This window comes from Cheilinus undulatus, linkage group 5 (assembly GCF_018320785.1).
Source record: "Cheilinus undulatus linkage group 5, ASM1832078v1, whole genome shotgun sequence".
NCBI lineage: Eukaryota > Metazoa > Chordata > Actinopteri > Labriformes > Labridae > Cheilinus > Cheilinus undulatus.
Genome location: NC_054869.1, coordinates 34,937,773 through 34,959,349, shown reverse-complemented (window position 1 = coordinate 34,959,349; position 21,577 = coordinate 34,937,773). Strand labels below are relative to the sequence as shown.

General features: G+C 38.5%; 2 protein-coding genes across 3 annotated transcripts in view; both read right to left on the bottom strand.

Moving 5' to 3' along the window:
• sh2b3 (SH2B adaptor protein 3) overlaps positions 1-10,778 on the bottom strand; it is a 110,355-nt gene extending 99,577 nt beyond the window's left edge. For both annotated transcript variants that reach the window (XM_041787048.1, XM_041787049.1), the window contains exon 1: positions 10,429-10,778. The gene's annotated coding sequence lies outside the window, so the exon portion shown is untranslated. The remainder of the gene's footprint in view (positions 1-10,428) is intronic.
• Positions 10,779-11,762: 984 nt separating this feature from the next.
• On the bottom strand, positions 11,763-19,280 carry pheta1 (PH domain containing endocytic trafficking adaptor 1). Its single transcript, XM_041788405.1, has 3 exons — positions 19,161-19,280; positions 18,529-18,635; positions 11,763-15,361 (listed from the first exon to the last, which is right to left on the bottom strand). The coding sequence occupies exon 3, from the start codon at positions 15,315-15,317 to the stop codon at positions 14,424-14,426; it is 894 nt and encodes a 297-aa protein (XP_041644339.1). The 5' UTR covers positions 15,318-15,361; positions 18,529-18,635; positions 19,161-19,280; the 3' UTR covers positions 11,763-14,423.
• Between the last annotated feature and the right edge of the window lie 2,297 nt (positions 19,281-21,577).

Here is a 21,577-nt window from a genome sequence, read left to right as displayed (position 1 = left end):
GCCTGAGAACACTGCTAACAGACAGGAAAACCATTACCGCTCTTTAAAGGCCGGCTCAGACTACACGATTTCAACCAGATTTAAGCCTGACTGTGACGTCGCAGCTCGTCGTCAAAACTCGGGCCCGATTTTGAGAGTCGGGAACGACTAACAGTCTTGTAGTGTGACATAATTAACAACGCATCCAAGATGCCCCATGACCACGATTCTACAAGACTAGCATGTCAGAATTTTTCGTACATCATCGTCTAGTTTGACACCCTGACCTGACGTTAACGACGTGAATCCTGACGTCTAACAACAGGAGAACATTTGCTACAATCACACAGAGCGCTTCTGTTGCAGAGTGATTGACACTCTTTGGCCCCCCCCCCCCCCCGTCAACCTGTGAACTCGCACTCAGTTGCGGAGACAGGGTTGACGTCAGCATACGGTGAGCAGTCAGGATCACTCTCGTAGTGTGGCCAGGCTGTCGGCCAAGACGGGACAAGATTTTGGTTGCATAGTCTGACATGGTGCCGTCATGAACGACCAAAAAAATTGTGTAGTCTGAGCCGGCCTTAACATACTCACAATCTGACAACAAGCTGAGCAGAGGCAGACAAAATCACTCGAATGCTGTGCATAATAACAGCGCGTAATTGGAACGACTGATTCAGTGAAAGTAAACGAAGCTTTCACCGTGATGCTGTTCTTGTCCCTTTTATCCTAAAATCCAACATAATGGGGATAATTCCAGTATTCCACAGTGTCATGCCGTCCTCTCTGTCATCTAACTGGTTCAACAAGCTAACAATGCGCGCGTAATGGCACAGAATATTTACCTTCCGCTAGCACGGCACTATGTGCCAACGTCACTACACTAAGAAAGAATGTTATACAGCTAAAATGGCTACTAGCAGTAGGGGGCTAGTTTACGGTTTAGTCAGCATATTATTCTAATAACAGACTGGTAAAAGACCTGTCATTCCTGTCCTGACAAAGTTTCCAAATTTAACCTCAGACCACAAAAATATGTTAAAAAGATACTTTAAGTAGGTCGTAAATGTGTACCTGCAAAAAATTAATTGATACATAAATTGTGGTATGTATGGAAGACCTAAGCTGACATGTATCCAAATATTTTGTACAACTCAATTTTTCTGTGATAGTAAGTCAATTTTGGTGTTTTCTTTGGATTTCAACATACTTAACATCATTGTCTTGGGATACAAAGCTGGTTCCCCCATAATAATAGGAAATGTCTCATGATCTGTAGAGAACAACCAAATGTTACATTTAATCACAGGAAAATGTAGTTAAATCTAATGTATGCAAGCATGTCCTCCACGGGCTATTTTTAATTATGTGGGTTTTTAAACACATTTGTTTCCATGCAGTTTGGTGTTAATCGTTAAATCAGATCACATAAATTAGGCCTTCCACAACACTTAAACACAGACATCTTAATACTGGTTGGAATTTAAATCCATGGCCATATACTGTAACTACTAGACTACATGGTAAAAATGTTCTCGTGTAGTGTACCATGCTCACCAATATAGAAGAAAAACTGCCTCTCCTGTTTTTCCTGCAAACACACTTTAAAGCCCAGCATAATAAACACAGACTGACCGTGCATATCACAGAGCACTAAATACACATACACTGAATATCTCAACAGTTTATATTTGTTTCTCAGCTACAAAGCCACCAAAAGCTGACCTCAACTTATTACTGGAAGCCTTAAATACAGGCTCAGTTTCTGAAAAGCAGAAAACAACATCCATCATTCACAACTCGGCCGAGTCAATTCAATACAATTCAGCCAATTCAAGCTTTGTAGACTCAAATGTTCCAGTCAGGGAGAGTACGACACAAATCTCCGTCTGAAATCCACAAAGCACTTCATGAATGAGTCATCTCTTCACATAACCGTTTCTGATTCATTGTGAAGAACTGTGATTAACATTTGAGATATTATATATTGTACAGCGTGTGGGGTTGTAACTGAGTGTGTTATTGTTTAGCCGGAAGGTAATAGCCATCTTACAGATCAAGTCTGAATCATCAGTGGGCATCTGACTTCCTGGAAGAATAATTCAGCAGGAGTTGTAACGTTTTCCACATTGGGACTAATAATGAGCCAAGAGGGTTCACAGTTACAAAACACTTCGTTCTGACAAAGCAACATCTGCCAAGAATCCTGAGTTAAACTTGTTTTTTTTTTTTTTTTTTACTGTTTTGGAGCTTATGTGACATGATGCATGTGAGAATGTGTGTTCCTGCTTTCACTTCTCCTAAGACAGTTCACCCAATTCTGCTCAACACGTGTTCAAAAAGGAATGAAAAGTGCATGCATGTAGGGCTGGAAATGACCAACATTATTGATTAATACTCTCATCTAATTGAGTGGTTGTGTGGTTTACAATATGAGGTGAAATTATAACATTTATAATTTCACAGAGCCTATAGTCTTTTGTTGTTTGCTTTTTTGTCTGGAAAAGCTCATTTTAAAAATACACACAGTAAAAAAGCCTCACGTTTGATGATCCTTGAGCTATAACTAGGGCTGGTATCTGCACTCAATACCTTTGAGGTACAAAAGAAATGAGCTGCATTCAAAAAAAGCTGCGTTTGATCTTTTATACAAAGACCTAGAAAAGGGAAACTGTATAGTTTGCTTCTAACAATTCACAGCAACGATTCATTGATATAAAAAGTACGTTTGGCAGCAGCTATAACCCACACAGGCTGAGGTCGGTATAAGCTGAGTTGGCAAGCTGGCAGTTAAGATTTATTTGTGTATTAATTATGTGCAGAGGAGATGAAAATTTAAGCAAATAAATTTGCATAATGGTGTTGAATAAAGTAGAAAAAAAATCACAAAGGGAAGTCATTTATTGATATCAGTGTCACAAATGGAAAAGTACTATCATTTTATCTTAAGTCAACCTTTTTCTTCCCTCAGCCAGCCTTCTACACAACCTGGATGTAACCACCACAGCTAGGAGTTATAATGTATTACTTTTAAGCTGCGTTGAGCATTTAGCTGACCATGAAACAGAGTCAAATCAATACGGAAGTCTGTTTATGAGCTACAGCGGAAAACAAGGCCACCAGTGTACAGGTTGGAAATAAACTTTTTCGCCTACCTGCCACTTTGGCTGGTGGATTCAAACATCTACCAGGTCCTCACATTTTTATCAGCCACTTTATTTTGACAAGCAGCATAATGAGATGACGTATAATGTGAAAATCAATAATTATAATATTTAGTACTATAGTATAGTATTCAAGATCTTGTGTCTCAGTCAAGATCAATAAATAAAGAGGAAGTTGGTGCACCAATGAGCAAAACAGTTGCTCATTTTAAACTGTTTTCTACTAGTTGCTTCTTTGTGCAAAGAAGTGTGGTGTGACATGCTGGAGAACTGTAACCTTGCAGAGAAGATGGACACGCCAGTTTCCTTGTTTCTCACAGGCGAATCCATCTTGCAAAGCTCCCATCTGAACCGTTTGGGCCCAGTTAGAAAGTGACAGGACCAATCAGCGACGAGGGGCAGTGCTTTCAGGCACGGCGGAGTCATGTCATAAACAAGCAGCAGCAAGAGCTGGTGCAGTTATGGAGGAAGAGATTAGTGTGGATGCTGCTAAAGCGCAAGTTTATTAGAACTTGACGACATTTCTTCATTAAAAGAAGACCAAAGAACAGCAGTGAGTTGTTTTCTTTTCAAAAACAACAAAAGTCGAGTACTCACTTACATCTATAGTTGCCATGTTTCGCATTATTCCTCAGTAGCTGTGCACGCGCAGCTTGATAGCGGCTATGTCACATGTTTTGTTGCTCTGATTGGCCTATAGAGATTTGACAGACATAATGTTCACCCAATCATACTCAGAGTTTTTTTCAAAGCCTCTGCCTTTTCTCAAACATTTCCTATTGAAGCTTTCCAGGATGTGTGAAACAAATCTATCTGGCGTGTCAGGTTAGGAGAACTGTAAATTCATGCTGCATTTTCCTGCATTATGAACACCCTACTTAAGAGTATTAAATACTTTGTGCTAGGGCTGGGCAATTAATCACAAATGAGATTAAATCGTGTTATGGCCTGCTGCAATTTTCAAATCGCAGAAGTTGCGATATTTATTTAACTTGAAATGTGTCAAAATACCAGTTTAATAACTCATTTTTTTGCAGCAGAGATTTTATGCACATTATGCAAACATTCAAGTGTCAATTTTTTATAATGGTTTACAAAAATCCTCCTTTTTGTGTTTTATGTATGTTTTTCTCAATCAAAATGAGTGGCATGAAAATGATAAACAAAGCAAATGACATCACATTTGCAGTACAAGCAAAAATAGTTAGCTCATTCTATCTAAAACTGATGAAGCCAAGCGTTACTTCACAAAAGTCATACCCCAGCTGCGATCAGCTGGTAGCCAGTCTCACCTCCCCCACCCCAGCCGCCAAACTTAATCGCTTAAAGTTTGTTGCACCCCCATATTCAGATTCATGCTTGGATTTATTGCTTCAGAAATAATTTTATTGTTTTCAATACACATGGTCTTATTTATGGAATTATTTATTTCTTGAATTTGTCGAAAAATACATAAGATTATCTGAAGAATAATTGCATATTAAACCGCAACTGCAATATTTAGGAAAAAAATTGCAATTACATTATTTTTGCAAATCGTTCAGCCGTACTTTGTGCATGATTCCTGCAATCTCACGCTGGAATTCAGGCCTTGTTTAACTATCTTAGATTTAAGACGAGTGAAACATAAGTTTAAAGACACCTTAGCAGGTAAAGTGGCTGCAGCACTACTCATATGATACCGAGTCCAACCATCCTAGCCCACAGCTAACTGTAAACCTCTGACTGCAGCTCTGATGCAGTGAGGAGGGGGGAAGGTTTTTTGCTCAGTTATCGGATTCAAGCAAAAAATAGGACTCGTTTTATGTTGTTTACTGTCAAAAAAGCATTCTGTTACATTACTTTCATTAACCTGCTCCGGTGGCTGGTAAGATGAGCAAATCCAACAGATGCTGCTAAAAAACATCCCTATTTGGCTGGTGGAGTTTGTTAATTTCCATCCTGCACCAGTGTTATGATAGATTTCTCTTTATATTAAATTCTAGTGCCTAGACCCTCTTCTGCAAGGTAGGTGTCAGACAATTCAATTGCCAACAAAGGCTTTGTTTACATTTTCCATGGACGTACAAGTGACATCTTGATTGTTAACAGACAGCGAGAGACTTTTTCAAGTCATAAAACACCACCACTGTTCAGAACAGGATTGTCAACTGGGGCTGCCAAAAACATTACAGTAAGAAAGTTCTTCATGGGGACTTTAAATGACACCCACCCCTAGCTAAAGCAAATGAACATAGTGCTCATTTGCAAGAAAATTAGTCTTATCTCAAAATAGCTGTAATGCAGCTGAAAAATCCATTGATTGATTTTTAATTCAAGCTTTATTTATAAATGATCTTGAAAAACTCCATCATAGCGACAGACAACAGACATGTGGGTAAAGGTTTTTTTTTTTCTTTAGAGGAGTTTGAGTGAGGAGCCTTTAAAATCAACACTCTAGACCCCATCTTTCCCCTCAGTTTGTATACCCAGAAACACACAAAAATCTGTTAATGTAAACTTAGTGTAAACTAAGAGCCTAGAAGTACAGGCGTTTGAAGCAACATCCTCACACTGCTGCAGCTAAATCGGGCCTGTAATCAACATTCTTTCAACGAAAGAACAGGGGAGCATTGGGGTAAACACGCAAATACACACAGACTCACACAGCCTGTAATTATTGCTGCTTTGGAGAAAAAAAAAAAAGCACACACACAGGCATGCATGTCTGCCCCCCACCCAAACACTCGCACAAAGCATGCACACACACGCCAACTTAACCCCACTGTATTCCTTCTGTGTTTGTGTGTGGTGTGAATCCAGAGCTAAGGCTGAGATTTTTAGGATTAGCCAAATGGGTGGCCGAGTCACATCTTGTATACTCACACGCAAACTACAAGAAAACATGTGTGCTACATTGCAGAATGCCCCCATTGACACCAATAAAGAGCTTTCTTTTTCTGCCATTTTATGCCCTAATTTGTGTCTTCCGTCCTACGGTCATTCTTCTTCTGCAGATTTCTACTCCTGTCTGTCTGCAAATTAATCTCCACGGTTCCTCTCTTCCTTCCCTCCTTTTTTTTCACTCTTTCTTGGAACCTCCAAGGGAAGAAGAGGAACTGGCGTCTGATAAAATCACAGTTAAAGACATGGAACCATGACACTGTCTGATCCACAGCTGATAGGCAAGGTTTCCGTCCATTAGCGCTCTGCATTTTTTTGTTTTTTAATCTGCAAAAACAAATGCATTTTCTACATGTATACTAAATATGCACAAAGCCTGGAAGCACTGCAAAAATACTACTTGTAGTGCTTGAATTCCACTTAAGTCTTGCCTTTACGTATTATTATTAATTTTTGGTGTATAAAATTCATAACAACATAATCATGTCATGTTGAATACAATCCAATTATATTCATGCTGAACAAGTGTCATCCTGCAGTCTGGGGAAAGTCCAAGATTGTTTGGAGTTGAAAAAGTAGGGCAGAATTCCTATCACTGTCTAATGACAAAGCATTAGAGGCTCTTGTCAATCATACATGACTCACTGTCTAGGTTTTATGATTTACTGTTAGCCATTTATATAGGCTAAACAGGAAATTAACATAGAAAGCATTCATCACCGAGTAAAAGAGAAGTGACTACAGCAACAAAATTTCCAAACTGTATTGAAAGTAAGGATGTCAGCAGAGAAATAAACACTTAACAGTTTCAGTGTTTGTGAAAGTATGTGTGACTGAAAGGGTCTTAAACTGCACTAAACCTTTAAATGACATTCACTTCTTTTTCTGGAACAGACAGCCTGCCATGGAAAATATTACTGTTTGGTTGGTGTTACTTCCCCACCCTAGAGGCATGGTTTTTTTCTGTCTTTTGTGCTTCGGTGATTCAAGGTGTTACAACTGTCACATCTCAACGACTGAGATGACAGGGAATGCTGACCTCAGCCTGATGCTGGGATTACTGCATTTTTTAGACTTCTTTTAAAAGAATGCCTTGAAATATGCTACACCTGGATCTTGGGGTTTCTTGAATATTTGTTTTGGGGCTTTTATGGCTTTCTCCTGATAGGATGCTGAATAGAGTTGGAAAATGAGGGGACAGAGAATGGAGAACGACATACAGGAGCCACACTGAGGATGGCAGCCTCCAGACATGGGACATATGGATTAAACCACAGGGCTTGTCCCAACTGGTATTTTAATAATAATTGTATATTCTTGCATATTCTGGCATATTCTTATAGCACCATTACAAAGATGTTACCATTCCTTTTTTATATAGAATTGTATTGAGGTCATTGTGAGTAATGCTGCAAAGAATCCGCAAAACTTCTTGATGTCAAAAGTAGAATTTGAATAATTAAGATTTTAATGAAATGAAATAGCCCCAAACATGACTGTTGACTGATTCCTATTGACAAAAATATGTCAAATCATGCTGGCCTTATCTTTTTAATTAAATATCAAGCCAGTTATAGCTGCCATGATTAGCTGAGTTATTAACAAGCCAATCTGCACAGTATCAACCAGCAGCTCTGGCATAATAATGAACATAATACATGTTTAGAGTAGGAGCGCACAGAACTGGTACCAGTATCAGGCATCAGTGCCAATACCATGCCTAAATACTTGTACCCATAAAAAAATTGCAGATACTGTACTCTGTATCATTTTACAGCATTAAGTTAGCCTCTCATGATGGCAGTATGTAGTCAAAGTTGTAGTCCTATCTGTAGTTGGGTGATATTTTAACATAGGGTAAATGAGAATGAAAAAAAGTAGAGGAGAATGAAAACTATGCACTTATGAATTGTCATGAGGGGGGGTGAAGAACATTTATAAAAATAAAACAAACTTGAAATAAATTTAAAAACAGTTATTGTATCATTTGGCACTCTTATTTGTACTTTGCATCGGTGCACTACCCAAATGGAAGTACTTATACACGGTCTAGAAAAATGTGTTACTGGTGCATCCTTAGTTTATATAGTTCTACATGTAACTATGCTATGATCATTTTTAAGGGACTTTTATATGGGACTGAAGTCCTGAAAGAACAGAACACTCTTAAGTACACATCTGCTCTCATTAACTGAAACAGAAGGCAGCCAGGTGTGAGAGACAATCACAAGCACATCGCCATACACCATGTGTACACCAGCCTATATTAGCAAAAGTTTCAGCACAGAAGAGATGGCTTTGTCATCAAACACTATGTTTCTACATTAAATCTTTAAGACACGTAGTTGGTCAACTAAGATCAGATTAAATGGGTTTAGTTTAGTCCCGCTGAGTTAAATTTTAGGGGGTGCCAGATTTGTGACAGATTGCATATTGATATTATACTTGGGGATGCAAAATATTACCGGTATGATATTGGTATCTGCAGATATTATCTTAAAAAGTGAATTACTGATTTCAACAGATATGAACATTTCTGCTGGTATTTACAACCAATATTGTGGCAACAAAAATCTGCCTTAATCAGCTGTAAATATTTGGCCGTACGGATGGGAATCAAGAACCGATTCTAGTTGAGAACCAGTTTCAGTTGGTTCAATCCATCAACATAATTTATATTGAATCCTAACAATTCCTTTATCAATGCCTTACTTCCATGTGCCTCAAAAAGTGCAGTCTCGTGAGAGGAAGTGGGCCAAGCGAAAAAGAACCAAGAAATTAAATAAGTAAACATGGTGGACGGTCACAAAAACAGGCTAAAGCGGTCCAACATGTGACGTCATTTCTCAAAAAAAGGCACGAACAGGGCGACGTGCAATGTCTGTTGAAGAGTGATTTTATGCAAGAACTTAAACATCCAGAGAGCCAGGATCCAGAGATTTTTTTTCATTCATTTTAAGGTTTCAATAAAATGTGAGTTGTTAACAATGAAAACCTTCCTATATGTCAATGTTTTCCCAAAAAGAAAATTCACAGAAGGAATACAATAAGAATATCAATAAAGAACTGTGGCATTGATATCAATAAAATCTTACCAATTCCCATCCCCAGCCATACAAACAAATAAGTTTGTGGAAATTTAAGGCTGGACCAATAGACCCAAGTCTTTTCCCTTATTCATAATCATTCCTTATACAGTGTGTTTGAAGGACTGAACTATGTTAAAATGTTCATCCTCAAATTTCAAATTTTGTGTTTTAAGAACTGAAGTTTTAGGTCTGAATTACATGGAAACATCGCTATCGAAATTGGTATCAGCTAAAAAAAAGAAAAAATCAAAATATTGGCATATCAGATGTTAAAAATCCAATTTCATGCATCCCTCACAATCTTAATAAGGCAGAAGCACTCTGATCCCAACCCCCCCTGATTCTTTCACCAATTTATCTTGTGAAAGCTAAAAATTCAGATTTCTCTTATTTACTGGAACTTGAACCTACCTTATTATATGCCTAATGTTTCAAGCATAAACACAAAGAGCACCTCCTCCTCTGCAATAATACTCTCCAGTGCAAAACATTTACGTGCAGATATGAATAAGTGAAACTCCACCAAAACACATTACATTTACTGCTTTGATTCACAGCTCCACACACAGCCATGCATTGTGAAACCAAGTGTCTGCTCCCCACTTGTTCCTGTTCTCCATCCACAGAAGTAACCACTGACCCGAGCACGCGCACACCCACGCGCAGGCAACGCACAATAACTGTCTGCCCCACACAACAATGATATGATATAGTTTAAATTCCAGAGGCTACCTATTAAACTGACAGTTGTTTAAGGGAGATTATAGGCCAGTTAGTTGACTTATTTTGGAGTCTGGCTCATTCACATGCAGCCTAGTCACAATAGGTTTCATACTGCGACATCACCATGGCGACCAGCGGACTGATTAACGCCACATAATGGAGAAACTGACACTGTAATGCACGCGCGCTACAACTACCACCAAGTTGCAAAAAAGCACGTGCATGTAAGGTATATATTTTGCGCAAACTATAATCGCTTGTGTGACGCCAAGCATCTCAAGGACACAATTACGGTTGAGGTTTCCTTTTTGGCACTGTTTTTAAGGAAGCCTTGCTTTTTGGGACAGAAAAAAAGTCTGCGCCAGCCAAAAAGATAAACGTGAGGAGAGAAGTTGAGCCATTTAAACCTCTCACGGCGCAAACTTCAGACGGTTTTTGAGAAACTGCACTTTTGACGTAAGCTTTGCCCACATTACTACTGTGGTCTGTCTTTGGGTGTTATCGCACTATGTGGTCAACGATAAACCTGTTTTAGTGACATTTTAAGCACATTAAGTGAAGAAGTGAACAAAAGCTGACAGCATACTCACATTCTCCGTTATCTCGGATGGAAACCCACCGCAGCACGACAACTAACCAACAAGTTGGACTTCGCATAACGGAAATGTGTCGAGAAGCATGTAAAGTAACTCAAAACGACGTCGGAGAGGAGCAACAGAAACTGGACACCAGAGGAGAAGCAGCGTGACAAAAAGCTCGTCGCTGTCTCTCTCATTGTGGGTGCACGCGACGGTTCCTCAAAGTTAATGGAAAAGAGGAATGAAAACTTTCAGCCACGAACTTCACGCAGAAAAAAAGTGGCGACTCCTCATTTCCGTTGTCAAAAATGTGCCGCGGTCCAGCTTCGTGCGTCAAGTCAGCGAAATTACAACGACACCTCGTCCGGCGCAGCCCTTCAAAATAAAAGAACTGTAGCTCTTCTTGGAGACACACCGGAAACGATTGTCGGGCTACAGATAATCGCAAGGAGTTTGGCTCTCCTCATAAGCCACCTTTTTTTCAGGTGAAGCCAAGGGTACGGTGGCCCTGAAGGCCAACAGTATTAATATTTCAAAAATGCAAAATAAATTTCAAAAAACACAAATAAATTTGTGTTTTGTAAAAATATTTTTGTGTTTTGTGAAATGAATTTGTTTTGTGAAATATATTTGTGTTTTGTGAAATATGAAATTTGTTTTGCACTTTTGACATATTAATCCTGTTGGTCTTCAGGGCCACCATACAAGGCTGAGGTATGACTCATCCTATTTTCTTGTCTTCAAGTAGTTATGAAGTATTGGCACCCTTCCTAGTTTGTAATTTTGGCATGTTTGTCAGTTAAATACTTCAGATCATCAAACAAATTTTCATGTTAGACAAAGATACCCTGTTTAAATATATTAAATGATTATATTATTTATTAAAGAGGAAAAAAAGGTCATCCAGACCTACCTGGAGCCACGTGAAAAGTTTATTGCCCCTTAAATTTAAGAAGTGTGAGTGGGGGGGTCTATTTCACATTGGGCCAGTTAGGTTTTGATTGCCTTTTTCCCTAAATAAATGAAATCATTACTTAAAATTGCATTTTCTATCTCTATCCACCCATCAATCAGTATATTTATCTGACTGTTGTGTGATTCGGAGTTCCCATGTTTGCTGAGTGACGTCCTTTATATCAGTACAACCCCTCTAATGATAAAGTAAAAATAGAAATGTGGTGTGCATGTAAAAGTATCACTTTTGGTATCTATATCATCCAGGACACAAGCCTATTACACAACAAATAGTTCAAGTAAAGCAATTACAACAACCTCACGGATGTCGAAATGCTCTTTTTGGCTGTAACGTTTACAAAAATATGTTTATTTTATTTCATGAACAATTGTTAAATTACTGGCCTAGTTTTTCCTCTCTGAGGATACAGGAAGCTATTAACATGGTAAAACTTTGAAATTCCAAAATGATCATGTAGTTGAATTAACACTTCTTTAACCTCCTATTTCAACAAAACTCAGCATTATACACTCCATAAATCACTAACAGCAGTTTTAACAGCAATGTTGTAGCCCTTAAGACCACAGTCCTATGGACTGTTTAAAAATGTACATTGAACTATAAAGCTGGGACATGGCGACACCTGGTGGCTGAATGGCAACCAATGTGTGTGATTTATCAAAAGCCAGTTTGTATTCAGTGGAATTATCATACAATACTTCATACAAAAAGGAAAATGGAAAAGGAAAAAGTCCTAATACATAGAACAGGTTGTACTTCACTGTATGAAAACCAGACTTAATTTGAACCCAAATGATGCTGTGATCACTAAAAAACTGCCACCACACAGAAAACAGATCATGGCATATTAACATTTTTTATTAAGCTGTTTGCATCCTTATGGTACCGTATCACAAAAATGTGTTCAGTATTAATGGTTATTTCAAATAATACTCATATCAGGTACTGAAATATTGTATTTTTTTTCTTGCCATAATTGTGGAAGTTGTTTTGTGGGACAAGTTAGTTTGCATTTAGTTTGCATTCATCATTTGCCACTCCTTCATAAACATAGACACCATTATCATTATATGCTTGTTTAACACATTCACAAATTCCTTTCATATTATAGCAAAACAAAAAACAGACACATCATCCTTGATTACAGTAATGTTCTTCTGGAATGAATAAAAAATATTGGCACTAGATTTATATTTTTTCATAATATGTGTGAAAAGCATAGCACTGTGAACTTGCTGTAAGCCACACTGCCGTTCGCCTCCTCACAGTGTCATTTCCACACAAGCCAAGTGTACAACAGTAATCATTGTGCTGTGCATTGATGCAGACTGAAGGAAAAGAGCCATTGTCAAAAAGTGATTGCAACATGAGCTTTTGCAAGAAAACAGCAGAAACAAAAAAAAGTCAAAGTCAAAAACCCTCTCATCATTGCAGAATGACTGTAAGGTAACGGTTTCAATTGCATTAAAGTGTTATAAAGGTAACATTAGGCATCTCAGAACAAAAGTGTAAACAGCTATGACATGATTGGATATAGGAATACAGTCAAAGGGTTCATTATAGAAAACTGCTGGTGTTAATTTCCAACATGGAATAGTAAGAATTTATACAAAAAACCAAAAGGTTACATGTTCACATGATATATTCCTTTTATAATTATACTCAGTCATTGACATTCAAACAATCCTGCAGTACAAAATTAAAGAGTAACAAATAAAGACAATTATTAAGACAATTATATTATATAGTATAAAATTAATTATACAGCCAATTAAAGCAACTTAAGCCCTGTAAGGTCAAGAATGTAAAATACAAGAGTCAATAGAGAAGTTAAGTGACAAGCATTCTTATGACACGGCATCATCTGGCTGATGGCTAACAAGAGCTAAAAATACCAGAGCGTTGCTCTGAGCGGGGCATCCACCTCCCACCACAGTCCCCAGTGACTGTGGAGGGGCTGCTTTGACTCCAGCAGCCACTGGGCCTCTGGGCTGAGCTGTGCCCCACTGGGAATGTGGAACAGAATCTGGACTGATGCGCATCTACAACACATGGCATCCCTGGAGTATCACCTCCTATTTCTCTTCAGGTCAATGTGTTAAAGCAATCTGAGTTCAAGAATATCTGAAGTTGCATGAGACTTAAACTACTGGTTCTTGCTTTAATTTAAAAGCTTTCCAATCATCTAACTGCTTTATTAAAAATAAGACTTTAATACTGTTGTAAACTATAAAAACAGTTTCCTTTTTATTTTATCACCTTAATTTCTTGACTTTAATGTCAAATAATCAACAGTTGTGGTTATTTTTTACCTAAAGAGAATAAAACTTGGGTCATACAGCAGATTCTCTCTTCTATTTGGCTTTGTAGGCTGTAGGTACTGTGTCACTATAGCAACCTATCAATTTTTGTGCTCTATCTTTAGATCATAATTTATGTGGCTTTTGTATTTCACTTGCATGCAACATTAAAATGACAACTGTGGTGATTAAAGCACTTTTTTCTCAGCACACTAGGTTGAATGTATTCTCATAAGACAACATGAGTTGAGATCAAGGTTCCAACAACCTAAAACAAACCGGACCCCAAAATAATTGCACCAGTATATTTCAAAGCTACAAGAGAAGAGACATTATTACTATTGTACTGGCAATTTAACAATAAAGCAATAAAAATTACCTGCTACATGGCCAATCAAGGCCTGAAACCTTTCTTGTCATAAAACTGATGGTTTGACTACAGAGACCTTTTTTTTATTAGTATTATTGTACTTGGCACATTACATTCAGCAAAATTGTGGAAAATATTAACTTCTGCTTTGTACTTCTTTTGGGTTCTAGGATTGTAGAAATTTCTAGGATTGTGAAGAGTGCTAATGTTTGAGACAGATTGATTCCCCTGTGCCAGACAAGATCTGGACCAATCTTGATTTTAATTTGTCTCATATGATTGGTTATAAAAGAATGTATCGTTTCAAGTTGTCAAAGGAATGATAAAACTGAGGGAAAAGAGATGATCCATCTCTGTGAGTCTACTGGCCCTGAAGCCACTGAACTCTCAGCTCTTCCACTTCTTTTCCATACCAGTCATGGAGTTTGGAGAAGCAGCTTGTGCCGGGGGAAACAGGGCTTTCCAGAGAAGCTCCTCTTCTCCTGGGAGGAACTGGTGGAGCCCTCACCCCATCAGCATTGAAACCAGTCACAGTGTTATTCCCAGAATCTCCACAGGCATCCCAGGCCACACATGCTGTATCAACATAGCCGTTTGCCAAGGCAGCTTGTGGTTTACTCCACGTGACCCCATTCTCCTTTGAGCACTCAGAGATGAGCTGTGCCTCATCCTGGAGGCTCTTCTGAGCAGAGAAGGAGACCGATGTGGCAGCGGCACTTGATGACGATGATACAGAAGACAAAGATGATGAAGACGAGGATGCTCCTGACCTGGACCTTGCCACCTGGTTTCGTCGGGGGGTCTTTGGCCTGACCTGCAGTCCTCCAACTCCTGCTCCAACAGAACCAGCTGCAGCAGCCTCTTGGATCTCCTCCAATTGCCTCTCCAGCTCCTTCACCACTAACCTCATGTAGTCAAAGCTGGCCCTTGACAGCGCTTTGACCCAGGACTCCATGGCTGCTTGGCTCTCAGCAGCCATCTTGTACACCCTCGCTTTGGCACAGTCAAACTTAATGGCGAAGGCAAACTCTTCTGCAGATTCACATAGCTCCACTGTACATCCTTCCAGGACGATGACACCTATGGGCTCTTTGCTGTCACGCTCTTCAAAGTAGAAGAGCATGTTGCCCTTTAGGACAAACCAACGCCGGTGATAAGCTGTGTTGCGCTCACCCTTTTTAAACAAAAAGCCTGTCTTGTCTGGTGGAGAGTCACAGGTGGCATAGTATGCCACACTGCGTTCATTGAGCTTCATCTTCCTTTTCCTTTCTCTTTCTCCTCTGTAGATTTGTTAAGTTCCTAAAATCAATAAAAAGACAGAGGTCATTTCCAAATAAAAAATGAAAACTTTATGTTACAATATGCAATTAGAACAGCTGACAGATTCTCCTTCGAGGATGTTAACTGACATTTTCAAATAAAGGAGCAATACTTGCTGACAGAATTAAATCATACAAACCTCAATTTCAAAAAAATGGGACATTTGTTAAAAAGGGAATAAAATAGAATACAGTGATGGGCAAATTATTCAGCAATTTAAGACAAGTTATTCAATGCTCAAACTGATAAACTTTAATTTTTGGGAGAAATATACATGCATTACAAATTTGATGTCTGCAATAGGTTCAACAAAAGTTGGGACAGGGGCAAGTAGACTGGGAAAGTTTTGCAATGCTCAAAAACACCTTGAGCATTCCACAGGTAAGTGCATTCATTGGTAACAGGTGATAGTACTTTGATTGTTTAAAAGGAGCACTCCTGAAAGGATCAGTCTTTCACAAGCAGTGATAGTGCAAGGTTCTCCACTTTTTGAAAGACTGTGTGGGTAAATAGTCAGTCAGTTTATGAACAATGTTCCTCAACCTGCAATTGCAAGGAATTTTGCAATTTCACCTTCTACTGTGCCTAATATCAAGAAAAGAGTTTGAAAATCTGGAGTAATCTCTGTACATAAGGGGAAAGGCTGTAAACAAACACTGAATGCCTTTGACCTTCGACCCCTAAGGAGGAAACATATCAAAAACCAGCCTCATTCTGTGACGGATATTACAACTTGGGCCTGGAGACTAGGGAGGAACGATTTGTGAAAAATAATCAAATTGTGATTTTGTTCCCCCAATATTGCAATTGCGATTTAACACGTGAATATATTTTAGGTTCCTCATCTTACGTATTGTTTGACAAACACAAGCTGCTATACTGAGGAAAATGATATTATTCATGTTTTTCTGGTTTTAATTAAGAAATTATACATGATCATATACAATTCTAAAAAAAATGACACTTGCATGTATGCATAATGTGTAGAGCAAAACATCTCTGCTGCTAAAAAAAAAAAATGTGTCAAACTGGTATTTTGACACATTTCAGGTTAAGGAAATATTGCATTGTCTGCGATTTGAAAATTGCACCAGGCCATATTGCTATTTAATCTGATTTGCAATTAATTGCCCAGCCCTACTGGAAACACTGTGGAAAATCCACTGTCAGTTAACAAAATACATTGCTGCATCTACAAATGTAACTTAAGACTACTGGGCAAAGTGAAAGCCATAAATTAACAACATTCAGAAGAACCACTGACTTCCTTAGGCCCACGCTTATCTGAGATGGCCTGACCTACAGTAGAAAAGTGTTCAGTGATCTGACAGGTCCACATTTCAAACTCTTTTTGAAAATCGAGCCCTCTGGGCTAAAGAGCAAAGCATAGTCCAGATTGTTATCAAGGCAAAGTTCAAAACCAGCATCTGTGATTGTGTGGGGATGTATTAGTGCACATGGCATGGGTAAATTGCACATCTGTCAAAGCAACATTAAGAGGTACATATAGGCTTTGGAACAACATAAGCTTTCCCTCCAGATGATGTCTTTATCAGGGACATCCCTCCTTATTTCAGTAAAACAATGCCTAGTCAACCTGTACTACAGCACAGCTTCACATTAAAAGGGGACATATTTTACCCTTTTAAGACAAGTTTATATTGGTCTCGGAGGTCCCAAAAACATGCCTGTGAAGTTTGTTGCTGAAGAAACACTCTAGTTTAGGATTTTGCATGTCTAAAAACCCCTCTGTTTCAGCCCTTCTCAGAACGAGCTGTATCTTTGTCGGTGGCTTTTAAGGTTACTGAGCTTTCTGACTCCGCCCCTTTCAGGAAATTGATGTGGCACTCCTGATGTTACAATGTTACAGATGCTTTTGTCCAAAGTTAAGAACCTGACTGGGATTTGAACCATTAATCTCTCAGACAAAAGTCAGCAGGGTAACTCACTGAGCTATCCAGCATCTAAGCTGGCAGCTGGGAGGAGGATCAGGAGACGAAGGCGGAACTTTTTTTCCGAGCGGGGAGGGCCCACCGAACCTGGGGGTGGTGCTTACTCCCCACATAAGGTCATGAGGGGAAAATCTGAGAACGGCTTGTTTCAGCACACATTTTCTGAAAGGTGGAGAAAGAGTGGTTGGAAGGGAGTGGCTTTTTCTAGTACTTGAAGGGATTGTGGGTCAGGGGCACATCTTTTTGTTAGAAAAGCCTGAAAAGTGATTTTTGCATAATATACCCCCTTTAAAATACACTGAAAATGTAATGTGCATTATGGAGCACGACATATAACACCTGAAACTCCACACTTTTAAGCAACTTAAGATACATATCAGCAAAAATATGAAAGAATTCCATTTTCAATACTTCAACACTCTGTGTCTTTAGTGTTGAGAAACTGACAAGAGTTTTGTTTGAAAAAAAAGGTGATGTAATACAGTGGTAAAAAGGTATCTGCGCAACTTTTCTGGAAACATTTTGCAGTCATCAAATTTTGTGTGTGTATTTTAAAAGTATTAAAAAAATATATCAGTTTGAACATTAGATATATTGTCTTTACGCCGTATTCTATTGAATATGGATTCAAAAGGATTTGTAAACCACTGTATTCTGTGTTTATTAACATTTTTTAGAATTGGACATGTCCACTCTCTTGTCTCCTCTCTGTAAATTCCAGCCAGATCTCATACTTTACTTTTATTTAACCAGTCATGGTACAGTGTTAAGATACATAACAGCACCTTTGTTGCCAAAGTAAAACTAAAGAATTAGTGAAAATGAACTGCTGCAGATTACTGAGCCACTGCAAATGTAGGCTATCTCTCAATGCTATCTTAAAGAACAAGAATAAAGTGTTTACTTTTATGCCACTCTATCACATGATCAGCTGTAAAGTAGGGCTCAGACATTCCCGCTGTATTGCCACACTAATCCATGTTTAATCTATTAATTTAGAGTTAGTATGGCTAAACACTTGAGTAAGTTAACAGGTCATCTTTTAAGATGAACTTTTATTTCTTCAAGACTAAGTTGTCAGTAACACCTCGGTTTACAAACAGGCACCGTCAATGTTAGATTTTTACTAGTATCATGTCAAAGTTTTAAATTCAGGTATCATGACAGCCATATTAAGGTATATCATTTACTTACGTTATTATCTCCTTTCCAGTTGGCATCCACCATATCCTTCCATCACAGCTGGATCTAATAACTTAACATGCTTTCGATCTTCTTTACACCTTGTCTTCAAACGACGGCTAAAAAAGAAAACAATGTTTTATAGCTTAGACCAGGACACTCATTTCTCTCCACAAACTGCAACTCAGAACCTTGGCTGTACTCTGTCTGCTTTTAAAGTCCATGAGGAAGTAACGGCCGTGTGAAGAGGTCGTCGTCCAGTTATTTTAGGACATTAAGAAGCTAAAATGTTAGAGATGAGCTGTTTTTTTCCAAGAGTGCGTCTGGACCAGCGATTCCGTCAGTTTGTCTAATAGTCACGTATGTTTGTGTGACACATCAGCACTTTACGAGAATCCATCACGGGATACTTTACGTTGACAGTTTCTCAACGCCATAAAAACTACAAATGCCCTCTCACTTAAAGTTAGTCTCTGTGAAAACTAGCTCATCGCATTTAACCACTTTGGGCATACAGCGTCAGCAGTTTTCACCAGACCCGTTCTGCACTAGCTAACACAACGTTACAGTTAGGCGGAACCGTTACTACTGCATAAAACACACCGTTTACAACATTATAACGATAAAGATCCACTCTTCGTTACCTTCCGATAAGGACACCTCTCCTACCAGGCGGGTAACTCCCCCGTTGTTTATTTAGTCGCTTTATCTTTCTTCCTCCTTTCCTTTTGCCTTCAGTTCTTCCATGTCTCGTGACGTCAGACGGAGCGTATGTTGTCATGTATGTGGACAGCTTCTCCGGGCGGGGTCGTGATCATCCACTTACCGTAGTGATGGGGAAAATGAGAAGTGGAATAAAACAAGCGCACTCCGTCTTTGCCCTTGGGAAGGTGGCATTTGATACAGCTGCTCCCAATGGTTACACCTGCATGGATGGATGAATTGAGCTGCTTCTGACATTGTGACATTAATCCGGATTCAAACTAAGCTTGACCAAATATTTGTAGCCTTAACCTGACGTAACGATGGTAAACTAGGGTTTCACGTTTACTTCAGTGCATTTCTTCAATCCATCTTATTATCAGTTTTAATTTATTTTAAATATCTTTTACAAAGGCAGTTATGGTCAGTGTTTTTTTAAATACAACATGCAAATCGGTTGCATTGGCTTGTCTGAAAAACTGTGATTCCTGAGCCAATATGAAATTTAAGTATTTTTGTAAACTGTTATGCTTCCATCCGCTCAGGAGCTTTATGGAGTAGTACTTGAAACCTGCCCACAGTGAAGCCAAGGTACCAGAAACTGGTCCGTTGACCATGGTATTACTGTGCTTGACTAGCCAACTGACCTGACTTGAACCCCATAGAGAATATAAGTTTTGATTGCTCAATTTAGATATCTAAAGTTGTAAAAAGATGAATAAACAGTAGCCAAAAATAAATTTTATTGCTTGATATTCCATCAAGGGTATTTTACTTAAGAGGCCTAATTGGCACAGGCCCAAATGGCCAAGGATAAAAAGTAGGCCTGCCCTGTGTTTTTATCCTAATGCTTGAATATATGAAGTATTTGCATATCACCATGCATTTTTATTTGAGTATATTTTTGTGCATTTTCATTCAATACAGCTGCATAGCGCAAACTTGATGTACTGTGAAACAAAGTGCTTACTACAGCATGTGGTATGATTGAAAACAGAATAGCTCTGCCTCAAAGTCACAGGCTTCCGATACACTAGTATATCACATTTTTTAGGGAAGTTTAAAGTTTGAGTCTGTAGAGGCAGAAAAGTTTGAGGAGTACTTGGATAGCGTTTCTTCTTGTGCGGCTTGAACAAAACAGTTCAGGACAAACAGAAGAAGTTCAAGGTTAAACCTGTAGAAATACCACAACGTGCATGAGTTTGAGCTTATACTCACAATTCAGTACTCTGTGGTGGTTTGTTTCCTTAATCGTCATGGACGTTCATCCGGAGTGTTAGGAGAATTTTCAGTAACACATTGATTACATTAAAAATAAACTATTTGTTACAGTTAATGCAGCTATGTTTGTACAAAAAATACAAAAGATTTATTTATTTTGAGAAGTTAAAAAAAATAGATTAATGTGTAGGTGTCCACTGTTGTGCAAGTCTCTCTGGGTGGTGATGTCAACTGGCTGCATTGCTCTTTCTTTTTAATAGCATCCCCAACATATAAGTGCAGTTTTAGTGAAGGGAATGATATGGATGAAGTTACTATAAGGCAGATTGAAGTGCAGCCATTCAACATCTCTATCCAATGTCCATTGCTCAACAAAGGCAGCCAAGCCCATTTGAGTTTGTTTTTAAAAATGTCTCAAAATGTAGAAATATGGAGATTTTCTTTTTAGTTTATAACAAGTCATTACTGTTAATCTCATGATATAGGGTTCTTTTAAAAACATTTAGTTTTCCTGTCTTGCTGACAGCTGCCCAGTTCAACCTCTCTTCTATTACTATTCATGTGTGCTCAAAGATATCAAAGCAGTGAGTAATGCATCTTCTTTCTCTGTATAGATTTCCTAGTTCAAAGGGATGATCTGTCCTCTGAACCATTACTGCCCTCTTACTGTAACCTTGCATGTCCTTCATTTTTCTAGCATTTTACAGTTGAATTTAGCCTGTGATAATGCTTGATAAGCCACTATGAATTCATTAGAATATCTTATCGAGGTCTTTAGCTCTGCCAGCCAGCTATCTCATCACACTAATTTTCAATTAACTGATGCAGCTGCTGGGGCCGTTTAATGTATTTTTCTTTCTGAACAGTTTGCTCACACTTGCTTTATGGTGACTGTGATTAAGAGTGACCACTTGGAGTCAGTTTAATTTCCTCTTTTTAACACCCACTTCAGAGCAGTGATATTCTAAAAGATCCATTTTAAAAGCATATTTTATGATACATTTTGATACAATTGCATCAATCCTTTCAGTAAACTGTTCAGAACATAAAATATTCAGACACAGAGACGTTGAGTGTAAAGTTTTTACTTCTCACAAGTTATTTTCCAACAGTTTGTGGACAACGTAATACCACTGAC

Coding starts and splice junctions, on each gene's coding strand:
- pheta1 (XM_041788405.1), bottom strand. CDS start 15,317: ATGAAGCTCAATGAACGCAGTGTGGCATACTATGCCACCTGTGACTCT.